The sequence below is a fragment of the Chroicocephalus ridibundus genome, chromosome 8, assembly GCF_963924245.1.
Source record: "Chroicocephalus ridibundus chromosome 8, bChrRid1.1, whole genome shotgun sequence".
In the NCBI taxonomy this organism is placed as follows: domain Eukaryota; kingdom Metazoa; phylum Chordata; class Aves; order Charadriiformes; family Laridae; genus Chroicocephalus; species Chroicocephalus ridibundus.
Window position 1 is genome coordinate 6,176,332 of NC_086291.1, and position 20,039 is coordinate 6,196,370.

Consider the following 20,039-nt stretch of genomic DNA (forward strand, 5'->3'; position numbering starts at 1 on the left):
CGGCCACCCCCTGGCCCCTGCTGCCTTTGAAGCCCCTCTAACAGGGCTTGTGATAAAACCCTTTCTTTTTTTTTTTTTTTTTTTTTTTTTTTTTTTATAGCAAGGAAATAAAATGCAGATTGCCGTGTCAGCGCGTTAACGATGCAGCCTGTTGGGTCTGGGGGGGAGATGTTGCTCTATTTGCATTTTATTTGCGTGCTTTGGGAAGTGAACCTTGGTAATCGACGTACACGCGTTTGATCAAAGCTGCTCGCCAGCACGGGCAGCACAAGCGCTGCCGTTGGAAAGCCAGAGGTGAAAAAATTAAACAAATTTAACAGGAAATAAGGCCTTGTGTTTTTTGGTAAATAAGCATAACCAAGCACTGGAACCCAGTAAATGCTTATGGTGGGCACGGAGCAGCAGTACCTGCTGCCCCTTGCAGCGCTGGGGCCTCAGCGACCCTAATTTTTGGCTGGAAGTGGGAAAAGCTCATCCAAACCCTCGAGCCGGGTGCAGGAGGGACCCCTTGGTGGTCCCTCTGCCAAGGCTGGGCCGGGCAGGGGTGGAGCTGGTGGCCCAGCCCCGGGCGATGCTTGCCCACCGAGGGTTAGGAGCCTTCAGGGGATGGAGGAGGCAGCGTGGCACCGGGTGATTGATCCCAGCACCATGATGGAGATTCCCTCTGGAAGAAGGACTTTGACCAAGGACTTCAACCCCGCTGAGCATTCACTGCTCAGCTGCTGGAATAAAATCTGCAGTTCTTCATCGGCTTTCTGTCCAGTTCTTGTCCAGTTCTGGGCTCCCTGGCTCAAGAAAGATGGGGAACTGCTGGAGAGGGTGCAGCAAAGGGCCACCAAGATGATGAGGAGACTGGAACACCTCTCATGAAGAAAGGCTGAGGGATTTGGGTCTCTTCAGTCTGGAAAAAAGACAGCTGAGGGGGGATCTTATCAACGTTTATAAATACTTACAGGGTGGGTGTCAGGAGGATGGGGCCAGGCTCTTTCCAGTGGTGCCCGGGGACAGGACAAGGGCTAACGGGCACAAACTTGAGCATAGGAAGTTCCACCTAAACATGAGGAGGAACTTCTTTCCTGTGAGGGTGGCAGAGCCCTGGCACAGGCTGCCCAGAGAGGTGGTGGAGTCTCCATCACTGGAGACATTCAGAACCCACCTGGACGCGTTCCTGTGCCACCTGCTCTGGGTGACCCTGCTCTGGCAGGGGGTTGGACTAGGTGATCTCCAGAGGTCCCTTCCAACCCCCACCATTCTGTGATTCTGAGACCTAGCCGGGGGCGTCCGCTCTGCCCCACACAACCTCTTCCACGCCTTACCGGTAACTTCACACACCCAGATGCGACCAACTCTGATCATTTTGGAAAAGAACATTTCCTTCAGAACATTTTCCTTTTGAGGGGGCATCAAAGGAGATTAATTTTCACCACAATGGTTTTCTCCATGCTCACAGCAGCCCAGGTGCCCTGGAAGGCTCATGGGTGGCCAGATGGCAACAAGAATCCTCTGTCCTCCCCACCTTTAGCCGGGAAGCTCGTCAGGGATCTCTCCCTGCCTCCTTAGGACTGTTTCTGCAGGCGGCAGCGATGAGGATCAAGAGGTTTGTTCTCCACACAGGGAAAACGATTCCTTCCCCGGCTCTGCGTCAGAGGGAGCAGCGCAATTAGAAACACTTTAGCTGCTTGACCCCGCACTCAAGCCTCCAAACAAAAGTTGCGAGGAGAAGGGGTGATGTTTTTCGGGCCCAATTAACATAATGCTGTAATTACGGCTCGTGGCAGCCGTATCGCTCCAGCTCTCGCGCAAACTGCATGCCTTCGCCCGGTGCCGGCCACCCAGCGAGCGCACGCAGGCGCCGGCTTCTTCCCTCCGATCCATCGCCATATGCCCGTCTTTTACAGTTCTTTGGTGCGTGATGCTCAGAGAGTGGATAATTAGCTAAATGAATTAATTGACATTCCTACTCGCAATTAGCAGCCGGTTACAAGCAGCTATTCTCCTTGGGACGGCTAAAATTTCTCGGGGATCGGCGTTAAAGCACTGTAAAATCGTTAGGAGTGAATAACGAGGGCCGCGCGCGGGGCACGCTCATGGCGCCCGGTTTCTTCCCCCGGCTTTAAAAAGCCGCCGCGCCACAAACAAGTCCGTGCAAAAGCGGAGCAGGCTGCGAAACGTGTTGGAAACGCCGCTGCCACCCGCTCGCTCCCTCGCTTGGGAGGAGGAGGAGGAGAAGATTCCAGCTTGGGATGAAATCCCGGCCAGATGGGCGGCCTCCAGCCGGCAGCTCCCGCCGGCTCCCCGGCTAACCCTTTCCACCCCTGGTTACCGGAGGGTTTCGCGGTGAGGCCCCGGCAGCAGAGCCTGCTCGTGGCAAAGCAATGGGAATTGGATGTCGTGAGTGTTAATTAAACCATTAATTACTGCTGAGAAAAAAAAAAAAAGAAGTGACCTATTGGTTTCAACGCTTCTCGGAGTAGTTGGAAGGATAAATTTCTCGCCGGCTTGGCGAGAAAGGGGCTGCAGCGTAAGTTATTGTTGAAACTTGGGTTTTCCTGGCTATTAAGGGGACGGCTGCAAGTGCCAACACGGTACCTGCGTAGCCACAGCAGCCCCACGGGGCCAGGAGTCCCACACCAGGGACGGGGCTGGGGGACACCGAGCCAAGCAGCTGCCGCGAGGGGACCACGATGCCAGGGGCTTGGAGATGCTTTTGGGGTGCCTCAGGCTGGTGCTCCAGGCATCCTTGGATCCAGCGGTGGCAAGCACATCCCCGGATCCAGCGGTAGCAAGCACATCCCCCCCCCCCGGCCCCCCGCAGGACGATGGTGCGGTACCCAAGGTTGGGCGGCTGGGCTCTTCTCCCCGGGAAACGCCCCCCAAAACCGGGGTGCCGATGGGAAGGAGGGAGGGCATCCCGGCGGGCACCACCATGCAAACGGCTTGTTAGGGAAAAGGGGGAAAAATAATGATACTAATGCACCAGCTTAATAAATCGAACCCTCGTGTCGGCATCAGGAGCTGCTGCAACACCGGGGAGGAGAGCCACGTCACGGCCACATCGCGGGATGGGGGTCCCGTGTCCCCCAGAGCAGGGGAGGATGACCCCCCCGGCCGCTCGGGGACCGACCCTTACGTCTCGACGGCCGCTGCTACCCCGGGGTGGCTGCAGCAGCACCCACTGCAGGACAGGGTGGTGGGACGGGGTGGTGGGATGGGGTGGCAAGATGGGGTGGCGGGATGGGGTGGTGGGATGGGGTGGCAAGATGGGGTGGCGGGATGGGTGACAAGATGGGGTGGTGGAAAAGGGTGATGGGATGGGGCGGTGGGATGGGGTGGTGGGATAGGGTGGTGGGATGGGGCGGCAGGATGGGGTGATGCCACCCACAAGCCAGGGTGTCCCCCAGAGAGGGGGGTGTCCCCCGGCTCCTGGTGCAGGATCAAGGCCACATCACTCTGCCAAGAGTCCTGTTCTCGGCTCCTCCGAGCTGTCAAAGCTCTAGATTTCCCTGGCAGCACTTGGAATTTAAAGGGAAAAAGAAAAAAAAAAAAAAAAAAGGGGAAAAAAAAGGGAAAAAAAGGGAAAAACCAAAAAAAAAAGCCGAGCTCGGCAGGAAGCTGACAAGGCTGGGCCAAGGAGCTGTCACACCACCCCTTTGGCTGCCACACACCCCGGTAAGTTCCCAAACACGCGGGCTGCAGAAGGCAGCAGGAAGGCTAATTTTTCTTTAGCTGCAGGCAAAAAAAAATCATTTACAAGGTAACCTATTTTTCAACCCCTCCATTGGTATTTACTTAATTTCCTAAGGCCGGCTCGCCCGCCCCGCCACGGAGAGGAGGAGGGAGGCCGTGTGCCGTGAGGCTAAGCCGGGATCCAGCTCCCCGCGAGGGTTTATTTTAGTTTTAATTCAAAACCGGTTGGTTTGGACGCCGGTCGGCAAACGGGACGGTGCGTGACGTGGGGGACCAGTGCGGTGTCTGGCCACGACGGGGATGGGGAGCAGCAGGGAGCAGAACCTTCTGGAGAAGGTTGGGGAGGTGCCAAGGGACAGGCTTGCTGCTGGTGGCCGGGGCGGGGAGGGATGGAGGACAGGGACAGCCCCAGGGGTCCGCGAGGGCAGGGAGAGTCCCGGCGGGGGGGCAGGGGCGAGGGCGTAAGGACAGGGACACCCAGGGGGACAGGGGGACAGGGACGGCCTGGAGGGTACATAGCGACAGGGACAGTCCAAGGGGATCTGTGGGGACAGGGAATCCCAGGGGGTACATGAGGACAGGGACTGCTGGGGCGGGGGCAGGGGGGGGTCCATGAACACTGGGACATTCTGGGAGGACACATGGGCACAGGACACTGGGGGGCATGGGGACAGGGACACTGGGGGGGGCACATGAGCACAGGACACCCCCAGGGGGGCACAGGACACTGGGGGGGGGGGTGCATGGGGACGGGGACAGCCGGGGGGGGGGCACATGAGTGCAGGACACCTCCGGGGGGACAGAGGGGCACAGGACACCGGGGGCGCACGTGGACAGGGACACTTCGGGGGGAGGGGGGCATAGGGACAGTGACACCGGCGGGGGTGCCAGGGCACAGGACACCCGTGGGCACATGGGCACAGGACACCGGGGGACAGGGACACTTGCGGGGGGGGCACAGGACACTGGGGATGCAGGGGGACAGGGCCGCCCGAGGGGGGGGGGGGGCACCCGGGGACAGTGACACCGGGAGGAGGGGGGGGGGGTCCTGCGTGTTACCGCCGCCGTTTGCCGCCAGGGGGCGCCATTACTCCGAGCGGCCGCGCAGCCCGCGCTCCCCCCACCGCCCCCCCACCGCCCCGCCCCGGGCCCGGAGGGGGGGGGACAGGGGGACACGGAGCCCTCCCGGGCCCCCACGGCGGGGGGGGGGAGGAGGGGGCGGGGCCAGCGCTCAGCCAATCAGGGCGCGGCGGTTTCAAGAGGCCCCTTCCGTGCCTCCCCCCGCGCTCCGCTCCCCCCCCCCCCCCCGCCGAGCAGCGCGTCCGCGCTGCTCGGCGGGGGGGGGGGGGGGAGCGGAGCGCAGGGGGGGGGCACGGCAGCCCCATGGCCCCGCTGCCCACCCTGCCCCTTGGTCATGATGGGGACACCCCCCACACACACCCCCCCCCCAAGATAAATAATGCGATGTTGTTAATTACGCGATTTAATTAATTATCCGCGGGCAGCATCCGCCAGCTCCCGTCTTCCTTTCGTTAAAAAAAAAGAAAAAAGAAAAAAAAAAAAAAAAAAAGCCTTTCGCTGACGGGGTTTTTTTTTTGGGGGGGGGGGGTTGTTTTTGGGTTTTTTTTGCAAAACGGCGGCCAAAAAAATTGAAACGAAATGAAATAATAAAAAATAAAATAAAATAATAAGTAATAATAAAAATGAAATAATAAAAAATAACAAAAATTGAGAGGAAATGAAAGGAAATAAAAAAATAAAATAAAATAAAAAAATAAAATAAAATAAAATAAAATAAAATAAAATAAAATAAAATAAAATAAAATAAAATAAAATAAAATAAAATAAAATAAAATAAAATAAAATAAAAAAAAAATGGGCGATATGGGGAAGGCCTGGAGCACCGCGCCGGCCGAGGATCCGGTTGCGGCACGGGTGATGTTTCGGCATCGCCGGCCAACCGACGTCCTTCCAACCGCCGGCGCAGCTGGGCGGGTAAACAGGAAACCCCCAACGCCACGCGGGACCCCCGGAACCCCAACCCCAACGGCGGGAGAATGGCTCCTTCCGAAAAAAAAAAAATCATAACCGAGGGTGGGAGAGGAGTTGGGGGGGGGGGGGGGAGAGACACAGCACCCACCGTCGCCGGGTTCATTGGAATGCGAGCCGTGCAGAGCCCTTGGCACCGCCACCGAGGTGTGGAAATCTCGCCCAGCCGGCGGAAAAAAAAAAAAAAAAAAAAAAAAGGAAAAAAAAAAAAGGGTTATTAGAAGATAGGGAAATTTTTAGACATCAAATCCAGCCCCTCTCGGCAGCTGCGTCGCGCTCCGGGAAGGCTGTGAAATGGGGGAGTCATTTTCCAGGGGAGGGCACGGTGCCCTGGTCGGCAGGGAGCCCTTCTCCCGTCCTCCCCGTCGGCATCACCAGCAGTCGTCACGCCCCGGGGTTTGGCTTTCCCATGGGAAAAGGGAATAGCGGGCTGGCAGTAACCTGGAAATAAAATTTTAAAAAATAATTAAAAAAAAAATTCTATAGTTCGGGCTAAATTAAAATTGAAATTTTAATGAAATGCGGTAGCAGTGCCTGGTGGGAGAATGGTCCCGCAGACGGGCTGGGGGCTCGGCGTGCTGTGCGGGAATGCCGCCGGCACAGGTCCGTGCCCGGCCGGGACAGCAGCCGCGGCCGTCTGCGGCAGGATGCTGCCTGCGTGGCCGCTGTGGGTAAGGACCACGTCCCTTCTGGAGTTCCCGGGGCCGTTATAGCTCAACATTCGCTAATGAATAGACCGAGGGCAAAATAAAGGATGGATTATTTTATATTTTTTTTCGTTTGTTTATTTTTACAGGTGGTGTGCCAGCAGAAGAGCCCCAATGCGTTGACAAACGGGCATCGTCCCCAGCGATGGGCTTCTTAAATAGCCCAGGGTGGAAGCCAGCGGGCAGCGATGGACTGGTGGGCACTGATGGACCAGCAGAAAATGATGGACCAGTGGGCAGCGATGGACCAGCAAACAACGATGGACCAGTGGGCAGTGATGGACGAAAGGGCAGCGATGGACCAGTGGGCGGTGATGGACATACAGTTTGGGGAAGGGGTCGTGAGAAGGGGAGCTGCTCCAGGAGGTCAGGAAAGGCCAACTGACCACCCGAGGTTGGGAGCATTTGGGTACCGTCACCGGCCCCCGGCAGCAGGGGCCAAGGGTTCCTTTCTGGTGCCGGGCAGCCGGAGCTGGGTGCGGGGATGTCGCCAGCCCAGGCCGGAGGCAATAAAGCGCCTGGAGTGATGCAGCAAAACAGGCTGGAGTCGCGTGTCGAAATAAATCATCCATGGAGGCAAGGCGGGGAGGAGGAGGTTTTCTGCTCCCGCGCCTCCCCGCATCTAACAAAGCCTCAGAAACATCGGGAGGGCAGCGGGAGCCGGGGCAGGATGCGGCCATCCGTGGCCTCAGCTGCGCCAGGGTGCTCCGATGCTCCGGCTCTCCCGGGCGCTGGTTTTCCATCCCTTCCCAGCTCCCTTGGCTTCACCTTTGTGGCAGGCGATGCACGGAGCTGCCAGGAGTGATAAAATGGCTGTCCCCCAAATTTATGGAGTTTATCTGTGAATAACTCCTGGAGGTGAAGCTGCTGTTGAGCCGGGGAGGAGGAGGGCTTTATTTCGGGATAAACATCCCCAGGAATGATGCGGGATGGAAGGAGCCCGGCCCCAGGGACCAGCAGGGACGTGCCCCACGTCCCCCGGCCCCCCCAGCTCATGGGGCTGGAGCATGGCCGGGGCGAGCTCCCCGCTCGGTGGGGAAAGCCGAAGGCTCGTTTCCCATCCGCAGCGTGTTTATTAGGAGCTAAGTCATGAAGAGGCTTTGGCACATCTCCGTCGCTCCCGCGGAGCGTGTTTAGCACAGCGGAGATCGCCGCTTTTTCCAGCCGCACGTGCGTGCCCAGGATTTCCACGCCGGCCGTGCGTTGCTCCCCGTGCTCCGTTCCCACGGTGCGCTTATCTTCTCCCCCCCCCCCGCCAAAAAAAAAAAAAAGGTTTTATCGACGGTCTGTGGAGCAGCATCCCGATTTCTGGGGAAGCACAGCTGAGGCTGAGCTGGCTCCAGCCTCCCCCTCGCCCCCCCCCCCCGGCTCCCTGCTCTGCTGCAGTAACATCCATCCCAAGTTTCTGAGCCTCTTCTAATTTTGGAGGCCGTTAGCAAAGCCGGCGCTGTTGCAGCCAAACGAGACTCTGCCAATGTTTCCTTTAAAAGCCGCTTTCACTCCGAAGGACTCTTCTAGATGGTTTGCTTTTAATAGCAGGCTGCAGGGTGCAACGCCCAGCTCGCAGCCGGGGGCTCTCCCCGGCACGGGAAGGGGCCGGGTGGCATTGGGAGTGGGGTCGGATCCACCACGCATCCATCGTGGTCCATGGCCAGCACCACCTTCCCAGTTCAGACCAGCGAAGCTCCACCACCTCCTTGCAGAGCCAACCCCCCCGCCCCACCGCAGCCCATCCCTCCTCTCCCTCACCCGCCCTGGGGGAAATCTTTAAGGCTGGGGGGGGGGGGCACACGGGTTTAGCCCCCCCCTAATTGCGCTAATAGGACTGGGGAGAAGAAAGGGCGAGAGGAGCCAGTGGAGAAATGGGAGGCAGGGAGGTCAGCGCGCTGGTAGGTGTGAGCGCTTTGAAAAACCCAATTGCTGCTTCAGGATAACCAGATTCGGGAAAATGAAGCTGAAGTGTGAAAAATGAAAGTGAAAAGATAGGAACCAACCCACGGCTATTTATTCTAAAAATACTGACCTAAATACTTAAGCACAGATATAAAAGTAGTTGTCTTTGCTGATTTCCTTTATGAGAATCTCCTGGTTTCGTTATTATTTCGCTCAGAAACCAGAAGATGCGGCTTTTCGGAGACACCGAGACCGGGTCCTAGCCTGGCGCTCCCGAAGACTTTGCTGCATGCGCAAAACTCATCTGAAAGCCCAGCTTTGAAATTCATCCATTAAGCTAACGAGGCCCTGCGGTTAGCAGCCCACGCCTCCGCCGCTCAAAACGGGAGAGGCTTTGGCTGGGTCTCGTGCCATGGCTCTCCTGTTTCTCACCAGGAGGGACGACGGCGGTGGCGGGGGGCACGGCAAAGCCCCCAGGGCTGCTCCCTGGGGACAAGCAGAGATTTTGGAGCAGCGGCCCCTGCATGAAGCATCCTTTGGCTTGTGGGATGGGCAGAGCTGGGCTATAGATTCCATCTGGGCTGTTGTACGCATCTGGGCTATTCACATCTGGGCTGATGTTCACATCTGGGCTGTTGTGTCCCCCACCCAGGCTGTTGTTGCAGGCAGTCGCGAGCCCCTGCCTCCTCCCGACTCATCTGGCTGCATCGCTGTCCTGCAGCCAGCCCCCTAATGAGATATTTGGGGGGTTTCCCACATCCCTGGAGGTATCTGGGACAAGTACCGGGGTGGACGGCGAAGAAAACCCAGATGCGGGGTCCCAGGCGGGTGCATGGGGACCCCTGCATGGTCACGGCCCCCGATGCTGCACCGTGACCCCGCTCTGCACGTCCTTCCTCGGGAAGATTACAGAGGTGCATTACACGTGGAGGCAAAACGGATGGAGGAGCAGGCAGGAGTGCTGGGTCAGCAAGTCGCGCAGGCTCGAGGCAGGCGGTGAGCGCTCGGAGGGAGAAGGAAGAGACCGCGCTTAAAACAGTAAAGGTGAAAGCGGGGAGGGGGGGAAGCGGCTCCCCGCCTGAAGGTCGGAGGGGGTAGAGCTGGTCACAGTGTTTCCAGATGACAAAGCAAAGGTGCAAGCCAGGAAAACATGGGCTGGATAAAAAGGCTTTTTTTTTTTTTTTTTCTGTGTTAGGAAAAGGGGTGCTCTGTGCAGCGTGGGAGCAGGGAAGGGCGCGTGGTGCATGGCCTGGGGACCAGCCCGACGCGTGCAGCATCCTGCAGCCAAGGGGAGGGCTGAGCGCCGGCCAGGTCCCCTCGCTGCCTGCGGGGAAGTGAGGTGGCCGCGCGCGGCTGGGTGTGGGAGCAGAGCCGGGGCAAGGCCTCCGAGCAGCAAAAACTGATTTTGAAACCTTGGAGGATGCTGCAGGGGTGAGTGTCATGAAGGATGCTGGCTCCTGTGTCAGGCTGCTGCCTGGGAGGCCTCTCCTCCAGCTCCTGAGGTCCCTCTTTCTCCCAAAAAGCTCCTAGGACTGGCGGAGGAAACCCTTGTGGGCAGCAGAGCCGGTCGCTGCAGCAGCTTTTTGCCTAAAATGAGGCTGCGAAAATAAATACACGTACTGCCACCGTGCTCGCAGCAGATCTACAGCTCCACACCCGCACTCAGCGCCCGTCCGCCCTGGTGTGGACCCTGGCGGGGCTGCTGGCAGCCGGGGGGGACGTCTGCTCCAAAACCCAAGGTCACCCTCCGGCCAGCTCCGCGAAGCATCCTGGAAAAGCAGAGCCAAAGAGATGCTCCTGCCCGTTGCAAGGCGCCAGCGGGGGCAGCTGGCTCGGGGCACCGCCGGCGGCGCATATCAGGCAGGGACAGATGGACGAGGTGACAGATAAGGGACAGCCCGGAGAAGAAACGGGAGCGATAGGACCCAAAGGCACTGCGCCGGTGGAGCCAGGAAGCTTGAGCCCGGACCCAGCAGAGCTGGATTTAGATCCCGTAACACCAGCCGGGCGCACGCTCCCCACCTAAACCCCTCCTCACCGACGGCAGGGGGTAAATAAACCACTGCGGTTAAACTGCAGATACTGAGTCGGTGCAATGGGGTTTCTGTCTGTCTCCCCGGGCAGTCGACTACCCCGGCAAGGCTGCGACCCTTCCCTTGAGGACTGTTGATGCCGGGTGGCAGGTAGCCCAGCTTGGAGGCCATGCCTGGGTAGCCCGTAGAGGGGGAAACCCCCAAGACAGGCACCATCTCGTTGTCTGGAGGGGCTGCAGGCACAGACAGCTCTGCTGGGACCCCCAGAAAGGTCTCTGCTATACCGTTGCCACAGGAGACCTGGAGGCAGCACTTATACGTAGGGTTTAGCATCCTCGCCCCACGCTGGTGCCCCGCTTGCCACGTAGCTGCCACCAGAGCCCAGCAGCAGGAACAAGCAGGGTCAGACACAGACTCCGGCTCCTGCATGCTTGTTTGCTTGGGGAGGGGATATTTAATTGCAAAACATCCCTTGCAGGGAGATACAGGAGAATGGCAAGGTGGGTGTAGACCAGAAGGACCTGACCTGCCTGGCACTGGCAGGCCGTGGGTAAAGGTGACACTTTGTCAGGGCTATGGGGTGACAGGGGTCTGATGTTTTGGGGTTCGCCTTTGCGCAGTCCGTCCCATTCCTCGAGATTCTGCAAGTTTGGGGCCCACAAGTCATCCATGCTCCTCAGACGGGGAAGTCCTGCTCCCTGGATGTTCTCTTTGGCCCTTTCTCCCTTGGAGCCTTCTACCTCCATTTGTCTCCTCTGCAACAACGGGAACCCGCAGAGCTAAAATCCCAGGAGTGCCAGCTCTGGGAATGCAGCACCGCATCCCCGAAGCCGGGGGAAGCTCGGGAGCCGCATCCCACATGGATGCTCCTACTTAGCGCTTTGGGGTGCCTTGCCTGCAGCCCGGGTGAACGCAGGAATTGCGGGCGAGGAACCCGAGCCACCGTGTGGGGAGCTGCCGGGGAAGAGCTGCCGCCGCGCTTTACATTCACAGCCCATCTATTTTGCAATATCTGCACCGTGATGTTCCCACGTAGACAAGCCTAAGCTAGCATAGATAATGAAATGGGTTAAAGGAGACAGGCGGAGGGAGAGGAGAGGAGCCAGCAACTGGTAGTAAATCAAGAAGAGAACAGGGTTACTTTAAATTCAAGGACTCAGTGGCAGGGCGAGTTTGGTTTATGCCAAGAGGCACGGGGTTTAGAGGATGAGACGCGGTTCATGAAGAGAGAAGGGTTCCCTTGGTGGGGCCACTCATCTGTCTGTGTCCCCACCTGTGTCCCCAGCCTGGTGGGGCAGGCAGCAGGCTCTGCTCCATGGGGGGAAGGTCCTGCTGGCCCCCAGCGGCTCGTGGTCGGGGTCCGGGGTGGGGGGACACCCAGCCGCTGAGACTCCCCCACCTTTGGCATGGGTTTCGAGGCAGTCCAAACAAGCTAATTAAATCCTGCTCTGCTTAATCAGAGCCATTGAACACCAGTCAGAAGAAATTAATCCTGTGTTTTATTAGATGCTGTTTGAAGCCGCGTTTGGCACCTCGTCGTGGGTTCTCATCTCCTTCTGGGGAAGGAAGAAGGACATCTGCGGGGAAGAGCGAGGGTGCAGCAGATGGCAGCGGGGATGATTCAGGGGCTCAAGGAAGGAGCTGCGACTCCAGCGGCGTCCCTGGGGGGGGGACGACACAAGAGACACCTCTCCCTGCATCCCACGGCCCACTGCCTCCCCGTGGCTGAGAGTCCGTGAGCCAGGCAGGCATCCCAAAAATACGTGTTCCTCCGCATTGCATGCTAATGGCTCCTGCACGATAGGTCCCACTGCAATTAAAAGCCCGCGGAGTGTTAATATGCAACGTGGAGAGGCCACTCTTCCCACAGCTACTCCCTCCCAAACCTGTCCTTCCTGCTGCGCATCCCTGCCCACGGGGAGCCTGCCCACGGGGATCCCACAGCAGCCCCAGCGCTTTCCTGCCTTCCTCCCGCTGTGCCAGGCGGGACACATTGCCTCCCTCCCCGCCCCCCCCCCCGAACTTTCTCCTGTTTGGGGCTCAGCGGAGCAGGGTCTGTCGGGTACCTGCTGGGTGGGTGCTGTGCCACACAGCCCCGGCAAGGGGGCTGGGAGAAATCCACGGGCGGGTGGTTCAACCAACCATCTGGGCTCTTGGTTTGGGTTTTTTTAATGAATTCTGGTGCTTTAATTGCTGTAACCCGAGAAAAACTCCCGATGAAGAGAAAGCCCGGCTCAGTAAGGCAGCCCACAGGTTGCCCTGCAAGCCCTGGGAGCGCTCGGTAGCCTTGGTACATCCTCCTGTGACACGGCTAGACAGAGCTGCCGGCTTTGGGTGTGGGGTTTTCTTTTTTTTTTCCCCCCCCCTAAATTTCCTGTCGTAACTTGCGTTAAAACTTTGCAGAGCCATTTAATTGCGTTCTGCGGTGGTGATAATATGAAATGAGTCTCCCTTCTGATCTTCAGCTAAGTTGGTCCAAAGCACCGGCTTATAATTTGCACTAATCATCAGGTCGTGGAAGATGCGAAGGCAGGGCTGGTACCCGGTGGATTCACACGGGCTGGGAGTTTCTGCCCTCGCCGGGCTAGCCTTTGGCAGGTTGGGCTCTGCCGCCCTGGGATGGCGATATCGATACTTTCTTTTGGTGCCACTTAGGGGAAGATTTCCATCAACCGCTCTTCTCCATCTCCCTTAGCAACAGCGGAGAAGCAGAGTCCGGAGGAGAAGTGGGAGAGCCGAGGCGGCTTCCTGGCTCCCCCGGGCTGCTCTCTCCTCTGAGCAGCTTGGAGATGTCCTCTCCTCCTGGATGGAGACCTGCAATCAGACCCTCAAAGGCACACAAGAAAGGAGAGATCCAGTATCCTGTCGCATTTCCCTGGGCTAGCTTCACCTCCCAAGCGACCCTTGGGTCAGGGAGAGGAGGTGGCTGGGTTTTGTCTACTCATCCATCCCCAAAAATCGGGGAGTTGAAAGAAAACAAGCTGTCGATGAACAGGAGCGGGGCAGGGTGATATTCTGGGCACGGAGAGGCCCTTTTGCTGCCGAGAGCATAGCGCCGGTCACGCTGGTGGCGTTAGTGCTTTCCACCTCCACGCAGAAGGTACAAACTAGCAGGGCATTATTTTTAAGCGGGGATATTTAGCGAACACCTCACATGCTGCTGGAGGGTCAAATTTATCCCATAGCCTCAGTCCCAAGGGAGGCTCTCAGTTATTTTCGAGCCCGTTGGGAGGAGCAGAGAGACGCGAAGGCTCGGGAGACACGAAGCCTGGGATGTGCCCAGCCTGTCCCTCCGGTCTCTGCCGCAGAGGCATGCGGGGAGCCAAGCCCCAACGCCCGTCTCCTCTTCTCCGCCGCCAACACCCTGCAAAGCAAAAAACTTCGGTGAGAAGCGCCAGGTTTTCCCTCTCCGGAGAGAGGCTCTCGGACGCCTTCAAGTTTTGATCCTTTTCGACCTACCGCATCGCAAGGAGATATTTACACACACCAACACCCACCCCCACACCCACCCCCCCCGGTTTGTTTTAAACCTTCCTTTAGAGCGAGTTTGGCCCTGCTCGGGCAGGTCCCCACGGCCGTGAACATTCCCACGGGGCACAGCAGCGCTCCTCCACCCCAAAGCCTCCCTGCCCTCAACACGGAGGGCTGCCGGGCGCGTTTGGCCCCCGTTCCCAACTCCCCAAGCGTTGGCTGGGTGAGGTTCCATGCCTGTAACACCCCCCCGTTTTAACGATGGGTGACAAATCGCATCAGCCCGCAGTGCTCCACCTCTGCCGGGTTTTGTTCGGGAAGGCCGGGGCAAGGGGAGGCGGGTGAAAAAAGCTCTTTGAAGCCCTTATTTTTGTGCTGCCACATGAGGGGTGCACCTTTACCTGCAGCAAACCCCGCTGTACGAGGCACAATCCTCCCCCCACCCCCCGCCCTCACCCTGAGGGACCTCAGCACGGCGGCAGGGCCGGAGTGGAACACCTCCCTCCCCTCCCCCCCGACCCCAGTGTCGCCTTGTTTTTGTGGGTTTTTTTGGTGTTTTGTTTTTTGTTTGGGTTTTTTTTTTTTTTTTTCTAAGGGCAGCGAAACAAAAAAACAAGGCGGCGGGGACTAGAGGCGCTGAAGTTGGCAGCCAGGAAGGGGCGGGGGGAGGCCGGCTCTGGGCTTCCCCTCAGGGCTCCTCACAGCCCGGCCCTGAGGTAACCACCCGCAGCGGCGGGATTGGGGTGAGCGGCGCCGGGCGGGACCCGCCGGGGCCACACCGGAGGCGGTGGGAGGTGGGGGCCGGTCCCAGCCCCCGCCTCCCACCGCCTCCGGTCCGGCCCCGGCGGGTCCCGCCCGGCGCCGCGGCCTGAGGCAGCGCCCGCCCGGCCGCACCGACGCGCTCCCCCCCTTTCCCTCCCCTTCACCGCCCGGCGGGCGGTTTCAAGTCCCCCCTTCCGAGGTCTCCTCGGCGCCGTCCAATCAGCGCCGGCTGCGCGCGGCGGCCCTCCGCCTTAAAGGCCCCACGCCGCTCCGCCGCGTCGCCCAAAGCTTCCCCGCACGGGGCGGGCGCTAGGACCCCGCGTCGCCTTTCAGCCTCCCGCCGGGAGGCCGCCCGCCGCCTCCGGAGGAAGGCGTGGCGCGGTTTAGCCCCACCCCCCGCGCGCGCCGATTGGTGGCGGCGGACGCCCGTCGGCGGCGGCGGTGCGGTGACGGGGTGGGGAGGGGGGAGGCGGTGCCCGGCGCGGCCACGTTCGGGTGCGCGGCCAGCGGCGCGGCGGGCGCAGCGAGCGGCGGAGCGGCGATGGGGGCGCGGCGGCGGCCGGCGCTCTGACAGCCCCCGGGCGCTCCACCTCCGCAGGCGGGCACAGCGGCGCTCCCGGTGGCCCCCTTTCCCCCTTCCCTTCCCCCCCCCCCCCCTCCCCTTTTCCTCCTTCCTCACCGCGGACCATGTTCGCCAAAGGGAAGGGCTCGGCGGTGCCCTCGGACGGGCAGGCGCGGGAGAAGTAAGCGCGGGGCGGCTTTGTGCGGGGTGGTGGGGTGGCGGGGGGGGGGGGGGCGTGTGTGTGGTGTGTGCGGGGTTTGCGGTGCTCCTCCTCCTCAACCCGCTGCTCGGTTGCAGGCTGGCGCTGTACGTCTACGAGTACCTGCTGCACGTCGGCGCCCAGAAGTCGGCGCAGACCTTCCTGTCCGAGGTGAGCCCCCCCCCCCCCCCCCCTCCTTATATCACCCCCCCGCCGCCCTTTGTGCGCCGCCGCCTCACGCCCGCCCTCCATTTTGTGCGGGGCGGCGGCGGCGGGTCGCCACGCGTGGGCCCACGCCCACCCGTGACCCCCCCTCAACTTCCACCTTCTTTTCACCCCCCCGCTCCTCACAGATCCGGTGGGAGAAGAACATCACGCTGGGAGAACCCCCCGGTTTCCTGCACTCCTGGTGGTGGTAAGTACTAAGGGAAGGGGAAGGAAAAGGAAAGGGACACCCCCCTCCCCCCCAGGTTGCCCGCTAGCCCACGGGGGGGCGAAGCCCCCGGTGATGGCGTGAGTCAGCATCACCCCCAAAACGCCCGAAAACACCCCAAAACGCCCTATGTCCTCGCTCCCGTGGGGCGTCGAGGCGCGGCGGGGCGGCTTGGCGCTCGACGCCCCACGGGAGCGAGCGGTGGGCATCCCCCTGATGTCCCGTCCCCCCGCCCCTCGAGCCCTGGTGAGTAAATGTCCTCTTCTTTTCGACTTTTTTCTCCGCCACGCAGCGTGTTTTGGGACCTCTACTGCGCCGCCCCCGAAAGGCGAGACACTTGCGAACACTCGAGCGAAGCCAAAGCCTTTCATGACTACGTGAGTAACAAGTTTTCTCGCCGTCCCGACACGGCGGGTAATTAACGGCGTTCGGCGGGCCGCACCGAGAGAGAGCCAACGTAACCCCCTGGCAAAAGCCTGGGTTGTTTTTTTGGGTTTTTTTTTTTTGGTCTTTTTTTTTTTTTTTTTTTTTTTAACCAACAAGGTTCTGATTTGACTGAACAGTATTTCATAATGTTGCAATTATGTAAATTAGCTGAGATACTTATCTTAAGCACTTAAAGGCGTTTGGGCTACTGGTAGAATGAAGCAGTTTTGCATAGCAATGGACAACAAAGCGGGGTTTTCTTTTTTTTATTTTTTGGAGGATCCACGGTGAGGTATTTCATACTGGGGAGGCAGGGGGTTGGATTTTGGTGGGGGATTCCCCAACTTCCTGGGGCATTCGACAGGATTTATCTCCCTGCCTTTGGCAAGCTTGGGGGCTTCCTTGGTTGTCCTGGTCCTCCTTGGAGACCAAACGAGGTAGAGGTGTTTGCTCATTGAAGGGTGGTGTTGCAGACACCCCACCCCCCCCTTAGTTGATGGTGTCCATCTTGTCCGTTGGTGTTGGGTTGTTTTCTGCAGAGCGTGACCCAGGGATGATGCTCCTGGGGTGGGATGCCGGGGTTTTGAGGGTGCCTCCCAAAAAGACACCTCTTGGCCATGGCGCGCGGCATCTCGGCTCTGGTGGGCGATGATGGGTGGGCTGCCCGCGCCCGTTGCCCGCATCTGCAGCGTCGGGAGGAATTTGCATCAAAGGATTAGTCACCTGGCTGCGGGCTTGGACCCCAGTCAAGTGAATTTAAACCCTGTGTAGCAGGAGCTGGTTTTGTCTGCTCCGGGGAGCCTATGGTATGGAAACCATTTTTCCTCCCTTCCCGAGTTTCTTGTTGCCTCGACATGCCTGGGTTGGGATGCGCCAGGGTTTGCCAGTGAGCAGTGCTGGGCCAGTGTCTCAGGGACCTCCGTGGTGGTCCTGCATGCTGGCACTGGTTGCCCCAGGGCTACCCGAGAGCCTGGGCTGGCTACTGAGGTGCCTCTTCGCCCTGCCTAGGGCAGAAAGATGCCCGTCTCACTGGGGCACGGGGGAGCAGATCTGGGTGTTTGCTCGATGGAGGCTTGTCTGTCTGTCTGTCCGTCCTTCCCCGCGTCCGCTCTCTGCATCACTTGTTTTTTGCTGGGTCAGATTAAGATGGTGAACTCCTGAACCGAGGGTCAGAGCTGACAACTGGTGGCACATCCACCAGTGCTTGGCTCAGCATTGGCAGCTGCTCGCTTCCTGGGTGTTTTGGGCCAAATTCTGGGTTTTTTTTGAGCCCCATGGGCACAGCAAGCTCATGGGGAGCAAGGCAAAGGTAGATCTTTGGGCAGCAAAGCCCCAGGTGAAGATGACATTAGCAACCAAGACGTGGTAATGCTCCATTCACAGCAGCTTCCCTCCTCATCGTGTCTGAGGATTTAGTGTATTTAGAGAAATTAATCTTTTTTTAGCTTGGTAATAATTCTGACAATAGGCCTGAGTGCATTAGATGATTCGCATAAACTTCTTTAATACACGTTGCTTTAAGCTTATAGTAAATAGACACAATCCTGATTGTTTTTAATTCTCGGTGTAATGCAGTTTTGTAACAGCCCCAAGTGCTTTTACCTTTTGGGTTTTATCGCGAAGACTCTTTGAGAAGATTTTTACTCCCCTGTGCCTTGGCTTGGTGGCACTGGTTTGGTTTCACCGGGGCACGTTTTGGTCTCAAAACGGGGATTGTGCTTTTCCTGCCTGGCGTGGCCGGTGGCGGATGCTCACGGCATAGTCCGTCTCCAGTGTTTTCCCGGCGCGGCGTGTACTTTACAGGGCGAGGGACCTACCTGGCCAAAACTTAAATATTGACCAAAGAACCGAATGATAACCGAGTGTGAATAGTGCCTTGTTTCTCGCCAGCTTCCCTGCCGGGGTGGGCTACCGGTGCTGGTGAGCATGGTGGCCAACCTCACCGATGGGTGCCAGAGCTGAAAATGCAGGCTTTTATCAAACGCCAAACCCTCACAACCCACCAGCGGCACTTGGCAGCTAAAACGGGGTGCGAGCCCCAAATGGGGCTGGACCAGTGAGTCATGAATTGCTTCATGTGGTGGTTGTCATTAAAAATATCCCAATATAAAGTCTTGTCCCAGATTGGTAGAGCGTCGTATTTACACTTGGCCGACGATGGGCAACCTCTGCCTGGCCAGCTCAGTGTTTGCCCGAAATATGGTGTTTATTTACCCAAAGACGATGTGTATTTACTGTTGCTGCTCTAAGGGCAAAACAGGGGGATGCTCTGGGAGCAGCGCGGCGGTGCCGGGCCAGCCAGTGTTTGGCATGCTATCCTCACGGAGCTGGCGCCAGAGGGGTGCTCGCCCCAGGGACCCGTCTTTGGGAAGGGGAGCGGTGCACCCCGTTAGCAGGGTGCTAACGGCGGGATTTGCATGCTGCATCGTTTCCACTTTGTTTCCCAGCCTAACTGTATGAAAACTGTTAGGACCAGCAGGACAAATCGCCAGTTTCCCCCTCCGGTTTTTAATATTGAATTCTTGAGTGAGGGGGGGGAAAAAAAACAAAAGGAGAACTCCAAGGAGAAATCTCACCCCTCCTATTTTGTGTGGGACCCTTGAAAGCCATGGGTTCTTTCCATGGCTGAGGAATGTTTGTTTTTAGCTTTCTTCTGAGGTTTTATCCTAAGCCAGGACAAAAAGCTGCTGGGACTTGGTGGAAAGGCGCTTGTTGGGAGCGGGGTGACGGGAGCAGGGATTCACCTGGCGCAGGGAGGAGGAATTCCATGCTTCCCTTCCATCTCCAGCATGGCTGCAAGTCTGTTAGTGCAACTAACGAGTTGTGCTGGTCGGAGGGCTATTCGTCAGCCTCTCCCACCTGTATCAAAGGAGTTTATTGAAGTTGACAGCACCGCGAGCACCCATCGACTCCTAAAACGCAACCCGTAGCCATTGATTTGGGTTCCTCCGCCAGGCGAAGCCCTGTGGCGAGCGTGCCGGCGTTCCGGCATGCTCCCGGAGCCAGCGAGCTTGCAACGGGATCGCTCGGCATGACAGGGGATTTCAGCTGCCGTGTTATCTGGGAATTGGCCGATGGCTGGTCGCAGTTGAGCATTTCAACGCCGTGAAAGCCAATACAATTTGAGTTAGCGGTGATGACTGCCAGTTTAAATACCGCAGTGAATTTCTGTCAAAGAGCTAATACATAGAAAGGGGAATTGCAGAAAACTTGATCACCAGAACCACTTCAGTCGATTTTGGCCTCGAGCTACAGAAAATGAACTTAAATCTAGTTGACTGTTGCTACATACTTTTTGTGGTATTGCTCTGCCTGCGCAGCCGGCTCGGAGCGTCAACGTGCAGGAGGGAAAAATCAGGGTAGCTTTCGGCTGCCGGAGACTTTGACTTCATCCTTCCCCTCCTCTGCTTCCCCCCTGAGAAGGACCCACGCTTGGGAGCATTTGAAATTATATTTTCTTTGTAGTGCAAGACCTAAGGAGCGGTGGCTTCAGCTTGCCTTTAGAGCAAAGCATTGATTTGTTGAGTGTTTTTTTAACTTTGGAAAGCTGCTGCAGTTCTTTCTAACTTGGGTCTGGAAGGATGCTCTGCTGCAGTGGGGGTGGTTGGTCTGGGAAAAGATGGTGTGCTTGGGGCTCGTGTCCTCTCATCCTGGTTTGGGGCAACTGGGACTCCTCCTTTTTTCCCTACCATCTGAAAAGGTTCCCCTTGGATTGAGATCTCGGTGAGGGGGTTTCTGAAGCCCCTGGAGAAGGACGAATGTAGCATCCAGGCTTGCTGGTGTTAGCAGGCAAGACTTGGCTCGGTGGGGAATAAGC

At 58.3% G+C, this 20,039-nt stretch overlaps 1 protein-coding gene across 3 annotated transcripts in view; it reads left to right on the forward strand.

Moving 5' to 3' along the window:
- The first annotated feature begins 14,998 nt into the window (after positions 1–14,998).
- Positions 14,999–20,039, forward strand: part of SSBP3 (single stranded DNA binding protein 3) — a 55,565-nt gene continuing 50,524 nt past the window's right edge. For 2 of the 3 annotated variants that reach the window (XM_063342717.1, XM_063342719.1), the window contains exons 1-4: positions 14,999–15,345; positions 15,462–15,534; positions 15,717–15,778; positions 16,089–16,173. In XM_063342717.1, the coding sequence (XP_063198787.1) occupies positions 15,290–15,345; positions 15,462–15,534; positions 15,717–15,778; positions 16,089–16,173 (276 nt within the window). In that variant the 5' untranslated portion in view covers positions 14,999–15,289. The remainder of the gene's footprint in view (positions 15,346–15,461; positions 15,535–15,716; positions 15,779–16,088; positions 16,174–20,039) is intronic. The other variant, XM_063342718.1, reaches the window with a different exon arrangement.